The sequence below is a fragment of the Idiotropiscis lumnitzeri genome, unplaced genomic scaffold (genome assembly GCF_059441095.1).
Source record: "Idiotropiscis lumnitzeri isolate Australia: NSW breed Sydney's pygmy pipehorse unplaced genomic scaffold, RoL_Ilum_1.0 HiC_scaffold_40, whole genome shotgun sequence".
Classification (NCBI taxonomy): domain Eukaryota; kingdom Metazoa; phylum Chordata; class Actinopteri; order Syngnathiformes; family Syngnathidae; genus Idiotropiscis; species Idiotropiscis lumnitzeri.
The window spans coordinates 1333200-1347380 of record NW_028283578.1 but is presented as its reverse complement, the minus strand read 5'-3'; the positions used below and the strand labels follow the sequence as shown (position 1 = coordinate 1347380).

The 14181-nt window shown below is 44.4% G+C and overlaps 1 protein-coding gene across 2 annotated transcripts; it reads left to right on the top strand.

Moving 5' to 3' along the window:
• Positions 1-926: 926 nt before the first annotated feature.
• On the top strand, positions 927-9870 carry LOC148315777 (uncharacterized). 2 transcript variants are annotated; one of them, XM_088287344.1, is made up of 2 exons: positions 927-9596; positions 9723-9870. In XM_088287344.1, the coding sequence occupies exons 1-2, from the start codon at positions 7880-7882 to the stop codon at positions 9827-9829; spliced, it is 1824 nt and encodes a 607-aa protein (XP_088143470.1). In that variant the 5' UTR covers positions 927-7879; the 3' UTR covers positions 9830-9870. The 2 variants fall into 2 exon arrangements, with proteins under 2 accessions (XP_088143470.1, XP_088143469.1); XM_088287343.1 differs by having other exon boundaries at positions 927-1682; positions 7573-9869.
• The last annotated feature ends 4311 nt before the right edge of the window (positions 9871-14181 follow it).

Genomic DNA, 14181 nt, shown 5'->3' with positions numbered 1-14181 from the left:
TCGCAGTCTCCCCAGGAGGCGTGGGTTCGAATCCCACCTCAGACAGAGCCCATTGAAAGTACCAAGCAATGACAAAGCAAACACAGTCAAGAGAGAATTACCAGTTTCCAGGATGTCAGAGCGGTCTAAGGCGTTGCGTTCAGGTCGCAGTCTCCCCAGGAGGCGTGGGTTCGAATCCCCCCTCAGACATTGCCCATTGAAAGTACCAAGCAATAACAAAACAAACACAGTCAAGAGAGCATTACCAGCTGCCAGGATGGCAGAGCGGTCTAAGGCGTTGCGTTCAGATCGCAGTCTCCCCAGGAGGCGTGGGTTAGAATCCCGCCTCAGACAGTGCCCATTGAAAGTACCAAGCAATAATAAAGCAAACACAGTCAAGAGAGCATTACCAATTGCCAGGATGGCAGAGCGGTCTAAGGCGTTGCGTTCAGGTCGCAGTCTCCCCAGGAGGCGTGGGTTCGAATCCCGCCTCAGACAGTGCCCATTGAAAGTACCAAGCAATAATAAAGCAAACACAGTCAAGAGAGCATTACCAGATGCCAGGATGGCAGAGCGGTCTAAGGCGTTGCGTTCAGGTCGCAGTCTCCCCAGGAGGCGTGGGTTCGAATCCCAAGAACAAAGCAAACACATTCAAGAGAGCATTACCAGATGCCAGGATGGCAGAGTGGTCTAAGGCGTTGCGTTCAGGTCGCAGTCTCCCCAGGAGGCGTGGGTTCGAATCGCGCCTCAGACATTGCCCATTGAAAGTACCAAGCAAGAACAAAGCAAACACATTCAAGAGAGCATTACCAGCTGCCAGGATGGCAGAGTGGTCTAAGGCGTTGCGTTCAGGTCGCAGTCTCCCCAGGAGGCGTGGGTTTGAATCCCGCCTCAGACATTGCCCATTGAAAGTACCAAGCAATAATAAAGCAAACACAGTGTTAGAATAATATTAAGAGGTTATTATACATTTGCCGTGATGCAGCTTATTTTAATATGTAGTGCATATAACATGTTGCAGTTTAATATAGTGAACTATGCTGAGTGTTTGCAGTGTGACGGGGTGATACAGGGAGTTGTCTGCAATTGGCGAGGCGGTGGCACTTCTTCAGAAGTAAACAACATCCAGAAGAGCCCTGATAAGTTGGCATCGAAGTCTGAAGCAAGCAACTGGGTCCTGATAAAGGATGTTGACGTCAAAGTCAGCTGCGATCCATGGCGACACCCCAATGATAAACCGGACTGAACCAGCTTTTGAGAAGACGAACTGTACCACCCTTGAGTGTAATCTGATTCCCCGATGTTATAAAAGGGAATGTGTGAAAAGCATCGAGGAACGGGAGGGGAGATAAAGTTGTCAAATAAACTTTGGTTAACCTTTCCGTCTCCAAAAGAGCTGTTTGTCTCTCCTTTTAGCTCACGAACACTATATGTCAAATTGGCGAACCTGACATACAATTGGTCCTTCAGAGCCGTGGACCCAACATACTGGAGGCGTCCAGAGGCGAAGCCGACGACCGAGGACAATCGTGGCCACAACAAGGATTTATTTTTTATTTTTTTTCCAGGATTTCTTTTCTTTTTTGTTTTTTGTTTTTTGTTTATCTTTTTTTATTATTTTTTTTGGACCTGGTCCTCGACTTTGCTACTGGATGCTGAAAGTTGAAGGGCGGCTGCGGAGAGAGACGTTCAGCTCATCTTGGGTGAGTGTGTGAAGTCCGAATGTGATGAATGAGTGTGATAAATGTGGGCATTTGAAGGGGTACGTAGTTAAATTCTGCGTTAACAGGAGGGCGGACTCCTCTGCAAGTAAGTAGTTAAATTCCGTGGGGATATTGTGGGGACTAGACAGAGTAAGTCTTTAAAACTGTGTAAAACCGTAAGAATACTAGTCAATGTTACGTGAAGAGACAGAGATAGTCTATAACACTGATATAGGATAACAGGGGTGTATCCTCCACGCGCGTTTGAAAGGGAAAAAAAGAGAAATAAGGGAAAAATAGTGTGAATGTAAACGTGTGCATGGAGGCTTGCAAACTCATTTTGGAACAGGAAAATTAACTGACAACTGTCTGGGAAGCAGATGCAAGAATTCTCCGCCACTTGTGGTAGAAGCTTGGGAATTACCTAAGACAGAGCAATTGTCAGCCTGTTCAGGGACTGGAAGACAGGTTAGTCACCCTAGGTGAACCACTGTCTTGCAACATGGGGAAATCAAACAGTAAAAAAGCTAACAAAAACGATCCGAAACAACAATTAACGTGTAAGGACTGGAAATTTATAGAAAGCCAATGTCCGGATAAAGTAAAACATTTAAACTCATGGATAACAAAATATGAATTCACTGGTCAGCTTAATACACACAAAATAGTCGATTTACAAGATAAGATAAAAATAAAACGAAAAAATAATGTAAAAAAGATGGATAAAGATGGATATGAAGATACAGAATTTTGGATGACAATGGCACTGAGACGAAAAATAGATAAGAATAACAAAACCAAAAAAGAAAACGCAGATAAAGGAAAATGGGAAGAGGATGAAATTATGTTTCAAAGAAAAGAAGATAACGAAACAGGTCCCGTAGGGGTTGTAAAAAATAAAAAATCCCTCCAATCATCCTTATATCCGCCACTTCCTATTTCACCCGAATCGACCGGGAATAAAGCTATACATACGCGGAGTAAGGGAAATTTAGGAGTTAGATTTTCAACAACAATGGGAAAAACTTTTTCTCCGGAGTCACTAAAGGGCTCCCCATCGGAAGAAGAAATACAAGACTCTTTTCCGATGATAGAAGTTGCTAATCCTAATATTGATGATGCGTCACCAGTAATTCTAGTGCATCGAACATGGACACAGGATGATGTTAAAAAGGCGGTAGAAGGCATTGTGTACCACAAGGTTGATGTGAACGAATTTTTGAAGCAAATGGAAGACCTCAGGAGGTCTTACCACTTAAACGGAATAGAAGTCCAGCAAATCTGGATGGCTGCTCTGAAAGGTGATTGGCATAACATTAGAGGAGATTGGGATCCAAAAGAGTGTCAGGCTGTTCTAGCCCATGATAGCCAAGAACTCACACATCGCGTCCAAAGACTAATGGAGCGAACTAGAGAAAAATTCAAATTGAGAGCTAATTATACGGCTATAGGAAGAGTAACACAAAAGGAAGGAGAATCGTTTGATGATTACCGGGCCAGATTAACGGCGTGTTTTAAAGCAAATAGCGGCATTCCTGAAGACCATACTGAAGGAAGCATTTTTGAGGAGCAGTTAAAAAATGCCCTCCACGCAAATGCGCACCACACTATTCACCAATGGGTTGAAAAACATTGGGTAGATAGAGCAACAGGCACGCTGGAACAATACATTAACCAAGCGTTACATGCTGAACGAATATTGCAAGCTAAAAAGAAAAAAGCAGATACTTTTGTTATTGAGCCCGGGGAAAATCAATTTTATTTCCAAAACCGTGCAAAAGGTTTCAATCAAAAAGCGGGGCTGCTTCAAAGGTGGGATTTAAAACCGCGCCCCAGAGGGAGAGTTAGAGGAGGTCTTGCGGATCAGGGACGAGGCTATGTGAGTCCTAGAAATATCACTTGTTGGAGTTGCGGTGAGATAGGACATTTCGCGAACGACTGCCCTCGTATCATTTTTGGCAACAATTCCCACAATAAAAATAAATCATGACTAGGAAAAATAAATATCCCACAAAATGAGATAGAGGAACAAAATATTGAGGTAGACGTTGAACTAAATTTACAAGATATTTTAATATTTGATAATTCCAAGCCGGAGGTACAGCTAACAGTAAATGGTAGACCAATTATTTTTCTTTGTGATTCGGGAGCATGTAGAACTGCGTGTAAAGAACCAATTCCGGGAGCTTCAATGACAAACAACAAAGTGTTTGTCAGGACGGCTCAGGGAGACTTATCTGAAGTTTCTGAGACACACCCCGTTTGGATAAGAGACCCTTTAGGGGGATCGTGTAAAATACCAATACTGGTAGTACCAAATTGTCCAGTAAATTTGCTGGGAAGAGATGGGATGTGTAGATTGGGGTTAGCGTTAGTACCGACAGTTGGGGGAAATATGGTGGTAAAAAGAAAATATGAAATAACAAAATCAGATTTGCATGTGATAAAAGGCCTTGGAGAACCGCATTTTTATTATTTGCTACACATGACGAACAAACCGCCATTTCGTACTGGGGAAAAATTACTTCGAGAAGCTAAACATTTTATGAAAAAACCGCAGGATGAAATGGATAAAAACGCCCTCCACGTAACAATGTGGTATAAACAGACTCCAGGCCCAGATCTTAACTATGAGACTGAATTATACAAAAACACACCCGAAAAAATAGTAATTGATTATTTGTATACTGATAAACTGGGGACTGCAGGTGCAGGAGTTAGACTGCCTCATACTTTAAATCATTTATACAAGGGAATAACACCACACATATCTTTATTTAAACCCTTTGAATTAAGATGGAGAGAATTAGGATCGTTTGTTCAAAGAGGTAGACATGCAGATGATTGGAAACCAGATAATAAAATGCAAGGTGTGGAGCATAGTGAGATGGAAAGAATGACAAGAAAAGCATTGTTTTGGGAAGTGCAGGCCGATGCGAGTCGTTTCCTTCACCGAATGTGACAAAAAGGAGGTTCTTATCTCTTGACGAAGGAAGAGGAAGACAGTTTAAAGGAAGTACCAGATTTCCTATGGGCAACATTACCGTCAGACGTAGGACTTATTAGAAGCGCGCAACCCGTACAAATTAAACCAAAAACAGAATATCGACCTTGTATTAAACAATATCCATTAAAACCAGATGCGTTGGCGGGAATACAACCAGTGATTGAATCATTGATTAGTGCAGGAGTAATAATTGAGTGTCCAGATTCTCCATGTAATACACCTATTTTTCCAGTAAAAAAGGCTCCGCCTTCTGTAGGCTGGAGAATGGTCCAAGACCTACAAGCAGTAAATTCCGCCGTAGTACATAGGGCACCCTGTGTCCCTGATCCTCATACTTTATTAAATTCATTAAGACCAGACGCAGCGGTCTTTACAGTAATCGACGTGAGCAACGCATTTTTCTCAGTCCCTGTTCATGAAGATAGTCAGTACTGGTTTGCGTTTACACATAAAGGGAAAAAATATACATTTACCAGATTACCACAAGGGTACTGTGAAAGCCCTACAATTTATTCCCAAATTATGACAGCTAGTATGTCTACATTTGAACCGCCATGCGGAAGCCAAGTCTTGTTATATGTGGATGACATTTTATTAGCTTCAACAAACATACAAAATAGTAAAAGAGACACTGTTGCTTTATTGTGTCATTTAGCGAAGGAAGGACACAAGGTAAATAAAAACAAATTACAGTTGTGGAAAGAAGAGGTTAAATATTTGGGTCATAATTTAAGTAAAAAAGGAAGAACAATTTTAGAAGACAGGAAAATAGCTGTCTTGCATGCTCCTAAACCTTTAACTAAAAAACAGATGATGTCATTTTTGGGACTAACGAATTATTGTAGAACGTGGATTCCAAATTATGCAGAAATAGTTGCACCACTTTCCAAATTAATATATGAAGATAGTTTAAAAGTGTCTTCACCTTTGCGGTGGTCCACAGAATCAGAGCGGGCATTCTGTGATATCAAGCAGGCCTTAGTGTCTAGTACGGCCTTGGCCTTGCCAGATTATTCTAAGCCTTTCGTCCAGATGGTGGATTGCAAGGGTGACTACATGACATCATTATTGGCTCAACAACATGGTGATAAACTAAGACCTGTGGCGTATTATTCTTCAAAGTTAGACAATGTGACACGTGCGCTTCCTCATTGCGTAAGAGCTGTTGTGGCAGCGTCACTAGCTGTAGAGAGCAGCTCAGCAGTCGTGCTTTTTCATCCATTGACCTTAAAAGTCCCACATGCAGTATCTGCACTGCTACTGCAGACAAACATGGTATTCTTATCACCAGCACGACACTTATCCTGTATGGCTGTTTTGTTATCACAACCGCACCTCACATTAGAAAGATGCACAGGTTTAAATCCAGCAACTTTAATGCCACTCCCTGATGATGGTGTACAACATGATTGTCAGGAACTGGCTGAGCAAACGACTAAGTGCAGGGCTGATCTAAAAGATCAACCCTTACAGAACGGAATTATTCTTTTCGTTGACGGGTCATCTAGGAAAAATGAATTCGGGAAAACACAAACTGGTTATGCGGTGGTCACAATAGACACGGTGTTAAAATCAGAACCACTTCCTTCTCATTATTCAGCCCAAGCTGCTGAGTTGGTAGCCCTAACTGAGGCATGTAAGTTAATGACTGGTAAAGCAGTAACAATTTATACTGACAGTCAATATGCTTTTTCAACATGTCATGTATTTGCGCAATATTGGAAAAATAGAGGAATGATAACATCCGTTGGAAAACCCGTAACACATGCTGAACTCCTATCCAAATTGTTATATGCTGTTCAATTACCAAGCCAAATTGCAATATGTAAGTGTTCCGCACACACTGTAGGCACTAATGAAATTACTTTAGGAAACGCGTTCGCAGATAAGGCAGCAAAAAAAGCAGCCACCAAGCCACTCATAGGTGTGGCCGAGTGTGCGCCGCCAGATAACGTCCTGCGAGACCACATCCTTATAGACATGCAGCAACAAAGTCCTATACAGGAGCAAAAATTATGGTTAGACAGAGGAGCTACTTTAGCTAATGGTATATATATCAGTTCAGAAAAGAAGCCGATTCTTCCAAGAAATCTTTTTCGATGGGCTGCTATTTTGACACATGGTGTATCACATGTATCAACGGGAGGGATGGTAAGACAGATAAACCAATTCTATACAACATATGGCTTTAATTTTTTCTCAAAAAGATTTTGTAGAACCTGTATGATCTGTGCTCGACACAATTCTCAGGGAAACATGCGCCCAAAAAGAGGACAGTTTCCTCAAGCAACATACCCTTTCCAACGAATCCATATGGATTTTATTGAATTGAGTAAAAGCGAGGGGAAGAAATATTGTCTTGTTATTATTGATGCATACTCAAAATGGGTAGAAATTTTTCCAGCAAAACAACAAGATGCACTGACAGTTGCAAAATCATTATGTAAAGATATAATACCAAGGTATGGTATACCAGAAATAATCTATAGTGATAATGGAACACACTTCGTGAATACAATCATAAATAAAATAGGGCAAATGTTTCACATAGATTTAAAACACCATTGTTCATACCACCCTCAAAGTGCAGGCCTGGTGGAAAGAATGAATGGAACGATAAAAAATAGACTGAAAAAATGTATGGAAGAAACTAAACGTCCATGGACTCAATGTATAGATCTTGTAAAATTGCATATCAATATTACAAGTTCCACAGGACTAACACCTTATGAAGTTCTTTTTGGCAGACCATATAGGGTACCTTATTTTTCCACACAGTGGGAAATTGATAATGAGGCCAACCTAGCCGATTACATGAGGAAAACTTTAGAGAAAAGAAATGAATTGATATTACCAGAAAGCGAGTGTACTTCTCTTCAACAGGACGAACAGGTCGTTCCGGGAGACTGGGTTCTGATCAGGAGCCTAAAAAGGAAACACTGGAACTCTCCGAAGTGGGAAGGCCCTCACCAAGTTCTGCTGACCACACCAACTGCAGTAAAAATTGCAGCACGAAACACCTGGATCCACCTTGCGCATTGTAAGAAGGTCATCTCAACCGAGACACCCGACAAGGGGAAGGTAGGCAAGCCTGGTGACTAGGTGGGGGCAGATCAATAGGATCTGAAAACATTTTAGGCCAGTGAAGAACTATAAGCCACCCTACCCTATTAGGGGTCTCTCGGCCGATATGACTTTCGCGTGGATAAAGTTTGAGATTTTGTGTTGTGCAGCCTTGGTTGCAGTGAAAGCTTTGTATACACCAACATATACACCGATAAATAATAATAATGGACATTCAACTAAAAATCTTAGGTTACCTGATAAGATGGACTTTACATCATGCGCTAGGAGCAACAGCATTGCTGACTCAGCAACAATGATTTGTTTGCCGACTAACAAGGTGACAACTGCTATTATACCATGGTCTGAAGTTAAATTGAGTGAAGCATCCGTTTTCAAAGTAGGACAACATGCGTATAGTGCGCAAAGTTATGGACGCCGGTACACATGGTACTTAACTGTGAGAACTAGAAGATGGGATGGACTGGTAGCAGAAACGGGACAAGACTGGTCTGACTGGACGACTGAAAAATGTGCAAAAACTTTGCGGAAGAAACTTTCATTAACACACGTAGCGATAGGAATTCAGTTAACTATTAACTCGACAAATTGGGGATGCGACAATAATCCGTGTGAAGAATTAGATTTAAGCCCATATTCTCAAGGGGTAGATCCTTATCATACTATTGTAATTTGTGTATCTACCATTTTAGAGAATCCCGTTGAGGCTACCCCTATAAAAAATATAGAGACCAAAACTTCGATGAAAAAACGATCTAAAATGGTGCTAAAATTTAAAGGAAAACTCTCTGTAGATGATCACTTTTTGGCTGTTACAGGAGTTACCCAATTAGGAAATAATTGGCTACTATTAATGGAATCAGCTGCTAAGACTGCAAATTCTAGCTGTGTTTCATGTATGGGCCCGAGACCATTGCTACGAGTAATTCCAGCAGCTCTTCCATCGACATGCCTTTTAGAAGTAATGACAAAATTGACGCCTAATGCGGATTGCATTGCTTGGAATGATGTCTACCCGGCTACGAAAGCAACGAAAGATAAGCCTATCTTTTCGACCGATGTGGCAGTGGCTAACTTTACTTGTGTTAATCTTACAGGAACACAAAATAGAGTGGGAGGCTTATCATCAGCGTGGTGCAAAACAACTCTGCTCCAATCAGGTACACTACTGCCACGCAGCGATGTGTGGTGGTGGTGTGGGGGTACTAAATTATTTGATTCATTAAAGGACGCAGTTGGAACTTGTGCATTGGTGTCACTTCTCTTACCAGTGTCTATTTTTCCATCCACAGCAGGGGACATTCAAAGAGCAGTTGAAGCCCACGAATCCCCCTATTATTACGCCAGGAAAAGACGAAGTGCTTCCTGGAGGGATGGTGATATGACCTATTTGGATGCAATTGGCCAACCAAGGGGCGTACCAGATGAGTATAAGTTGGTAAATCAAATCGCAGCGGGGTTCGAGTCCATTCTCCTTTGGATTACACCGAATAAGAATGTGGATCGAATAAACTACATACACTATAACGTGCAAAGATTGGGGAACTTCACTGAAGAAGGATTTATAGCTATTAAAGAACAATTGGCAGCAACATCACTCATGGCATTTCAAAACCGCATCGCGGTGGACATGCTGTTGGCAGAGAGAGGAGGGGTTTGCGCCGTGATTGGTGATCAATGTTGTACTTTCATTCCTAACAACACTTCTCCGGAAGGGTCCCTCACAAGAGCCATTACAGGCTTGCGCGCCCTGAACCGAAAGCTGAAGGAACACTCAGGTGTGAGTACCTCTGCATGGGATGAGTGGTGGAACAAAACGTTTGGTAAATATAAAAATTTGGTATTTTCGGTAATGATTTCTATAACAATGTTCACCTCAATCCTTGTACTGTGTGGATGTTGTTGTATTCCCTGCATTCGCGTTCTGATTGTCCGACTTATCTCAACAGCTCTCGCTCCAACAAATTCCAAACTACAGGAAATATATCCTTTGATTGATTACAGAAGTGCTGGCGATGGAGGAGACACTGATGACCAAGTTGATGACGACGACTGAATTTACCTGGGAGATACTATTCGTTAATCCAAAACGCTCAAATAAAAAAAAAAAAAAAAAAAAAAAAAAAAAAAAAAAAAAAAAAAAAAAAAAATTAATAAATAAATAAAGAATGATAAAGGGGTCTACATTTGCTATCAAGCTAATGATTTGATGGAATTAAATCCTTGGAAGTTCCATTGAAGATAATTTTTTGGGGCAAATGTAGAATAAACAGGAGGGAATGTTAGAATAATATTAAGAGGTTATTATACATTTGCCGTGATGCAGCTTATTTTAATATGTAGTGCATATAACATGTTGCAGTTTAATATAGTGAACTATGCTGAGTGTTTGCAGTGTGACGGGGTGATACAGGGAGTTGTCTGCAATTGGCGAGGCGGTGGCACTTCTTCAGAAGTAAACAACATCCAGAAGAGCCCTGATAAGTTGGCATCGAAGTCTGAAGCAAGCAACTGGGTCCTGATAAAGGATGTTGACGTCAAAGTCAGCTGCGATCCATGGCGACACCCCAATGATAAACCGGACTGAACCAGCTTTTGAGAAGACGAACTGTACCACCCTTGAGTGTAATCTGATTCCCCGATGTTATAAAAGGGAATGTGTGAAAAGCATCGAGGAACGGGAGGGGAGATAAAGTTGTCAAATAAACTTTGGTTAACCTTTCCGTCTCCAAAAGAGCTGTTTGTCTCTCCTTTTAGCTCACGAACACTATATGTCAAATTGGCGAACCTGACACACAGTCAAGAGAGCATTACCAGTGGCCAGGATGGCAGAGTGGTCTAAGGCGTTGCGTTCAGATCACAGTCTCCCCAGGAGGCGTGGGTTCGAATCCCGCCTCAGACAGAGCCCATTGAAAGTGCCAACCAAGAACAAAGCAAACACAGTCAAGAGAGCATTACCAGTTGCCAGGATGGCAGAGCGGTCTAAGGCGTTGCGTTCAGGTCGCAGTCTCCCCAGGAGGCGTGGGTTCGAATCCCGCCTCAGACAGTGCCCATTGAAAGTACCAAGCAATAATAAAGCAAACACAGTCAAGAGAGCATTACCAGATGCCAGGATGGCAGAGCGGTCTAAGGCGTTGCGTTCAGGTCGCAGTCTCCCCAGGAGTCGTGGGTTCGAATCCCAAGAACAAAGCAAACACATTCAAGAGAGCATTACCAGATGCCTGGATGGCAGAGTGGTCTAAGGCGTTGCGTTCAGGTCGCAGTCTCCCCAGGAGGCGTGGGTTCGAATCGCGCCTCAGACATTGCCCATTGAAAGTACCAAGCAAGAACAAAGCAAACACATTCAAGAGAGCATTACCAGCTGCCAGGATGGCAGAGTGGTCTAAGGCGTTGCGTTCAGGTCGCAGTCAACCCAGGAGGCGTGGGTTTGAATCCCGCCTCAGACATTGCCCATTGAAAGTACCAAGCAATAATAAAGCAAACACAGTCAAGAGAGCATTACCAGTGGCCAGGATGGCAGAGTGGTCTAAGGCGTTGCGTTCAGATCACAGTCTCCCCAGGAGGCGTGGGTTCGAATCCCGCCTCAGACAGAGCCCATTGAAAGTGCCAACCAAGAACAAAGCAAACACAGTCAAGAGAGCATTACCAGTTGCCAGGATGGCAGAGCGGTCTAAGGCGTTGCGTTCAGGTCGCAGTCTCCCCAGGAGGCGTGGGTTCGAATCCCGCCTCAGACAGTGCCCATTGAAAGTACCAAGCAATAATAAAGCAAACACAGTCAAGAGAGCATTACCAGATGCCAGGATGGCAGAGCGGTCTAAGGCGTTGCGTTCAGGTCGCAGTCTCCCCAGGAGGCGTGGGTTCGAATCCCAAGAACAAAGCAAACACATTCAAGAGAGCATTACCAGATGCCAGGATGGCAGAGTGGTCTAAGACATTGCGTTAAGGTCGCAGTCTCCCCAGGAGGCGTGGGTTCGAATCCCAAGAACAAAGCAAACACATTCAAGAGACCATTACCAGATGCCAGGATGGCAGAGTGGTCAAAGGCGTTGCGATCAGGTCGCAGTCTCCCCAGGAGGCGTGGGTTCGAATCCCGCCTCAGACATTGCCCATTGAAAGTACCAAGCAAGAACATAGCAAACACATTCAAGAGAACATTACCAGCTGCCAGGATGGCAGAGTGGTCTAAGGCGTTGCGTTCAGGTCGCAGTCTCCCCAGGAGGCGTGGGTTCGAATCCCGCCTCAGACATTGCCCATTGAAAGTACCAAGCAATAAAAAAGCAAACACAGTCAAGATAGCATTACCAGTTGCCAGGATGGCAGAGTGGTCTAAGGCGTTGCGTTCAGATCGCAGTCTCCCCAGGAGGCGTGGGTTCGAATCCCACCTCAGACAGAGCCCATTGAAAGTGCCAACCAAGAACAAAGCAAACACAGTCAAGAGAGCATTACCAGTTGCTAGGATGGCAGAGCGGTCTAAGGCGTTGCGTTCAGGTCGCAGTCTCCCCAGGAGGCGTGGGTTCGAAATCCGCCTCAGACAGAGCCCATTGAAAGTGCCAACCAAGAACAAAGCAAACACAGTCTAGAGAGCATTACCAGATGCCAGGATGGCAGAGCGGTCTAAGGCGTTGCGTTCAGGTCGCAGTATCCCCAGGAGGCGTGGGTTCGAATCCCGTCTCAGAGAGAGCCCATTGAAAGTACCAAGCAAGAACAAAGCAAACACAGTCAAGAGAGAGGTACCAGTTGCCAGGATGGCAGAGTTGTCTAAGGCGTTGCGTTCAGGTCGCAGTAACCCCAGGAGGCGTGGGTTCGAATCCCACCTCAGACAGAGCCCATTGATAGTACCAAGCAAGAAAAAAGCAAACACAGTCAAGAGAGAATTACCAGTTGCCAGGATAGCTAAGGCGTTGCGATCAGGTCACAGTCTCCCCAGGAGGCGTGGGTTCGAATCCCACCTCAGACAGAGCCCATTGAAAGTACCAAGCAATAAAAAAGCAAACACAGTCAAGAGAGCATTACCAATTGCCAGGATGGCAGAGCGGTCTAAGGTGTTGCGTTCAGGTCGCAGTCTCCCCAGGAGGCGTGGGTTCGAATCCCACCTCAGACAGAGCCCATTGAAAGTACCAAGCAATGACAAAGCAAACACAGTCAAGAGAGAATTACCAGTTGCCAGGATGTCAGAGCGGTCTAAGGCGTTGCGTTCAGGTCGCAGTCTCCCCAGGAGGCGTGGGTTCGAATCCCGCCTCAGACATTGCCCATTGAAAGTACCAAGCAATAACAAAACAAACACAGTCAAGAGAGCATTACCAGCTGCCAGGATGGCAGAGCGGTCTAAGGCGTTGCGTTCAGATCGCAGTCTCCCCAGGAGGCGTGGGTTCGAATCCCGCCTCAGACAGTGCCCATTGAAAGTACCAAGCAATAATAAAGCAAACACAGTCAAGAGAGCATTACCAATTGCCAGGATGGCAGAGCGGTCTAAGGCGTTGCGTTCAGGTCGCAGTCTCCCCAGGAGGCGTGGGTTCGAATCCCGCCTCAGACAGTGCCCATTGAAAGTACCAAGCAATAATAAAGCAAACACAGTCAAGAGAGCATTACCAGATGCCAGGATGGCAGAGCGGTCTAAGGCGTTGCGTTCAGGTCGCAATCTCCCCAGGAGGCGTGGGTTCGAATCCCAAGAACAAAGCAAACACATTCAAGAGAGCATTACCAGATGCCAGGATGGCAGAGTGGTCTAAGGCGTTGCGTTCAGGTCGCAGTCTCCCCAGGAGGCGTGGGTTCGAATCGCGCCTCAGACATTGCCCATTGAAAGTACCAAGCAAGAACAAAGCAAACACATTCAAGAGAGCATTACCAGCTGCCAGGATGGCAGAGTGGTCTAAGGCGTTGCGTTCAGGTCGCAGTCTCCCCAGGAGGCGTGGGTTTGAATCCCGCCTCAGACATTGCCCATTGAAAGTACCAAGCAATAATAAAGCAAACACAGTCAAGAGAGCATTACCAGTTGCCAGGATGGCAGAGCGGTCTAAGGCGTTGCGTTCAGGTCGCAGTCTCCCCAGGAGGCGTGGGTTCGAATCCCGCCTCAGACAGTGCCCATTGAAAGTACCAAGCAATAATAAAGCAAACACAGTCAAGAGAGCATTACCAGATGCCAGGATGGCAGAGCGGTCTAAGGCGTTGCGTTCAGGTCGCAGTCTCCCCAGGAGGTGTGGGTTCGAATCCCAAGAACAAAGCAAACACATTCAAGAGAGCATTACCAGATGCCAGGATGGCAGAGTGGTCTAAGGCGTTGCGTTCAGGTCGCAGTCTCCCCAGGAGGCGTGGGTTTGAATCCCGCCTCAGACATTGCCCATTGAAAGTACCAAGCAATAATAAAGCAAACACATTCAAGAGAGCATTACCAGTGGCCAGGATGGCAGA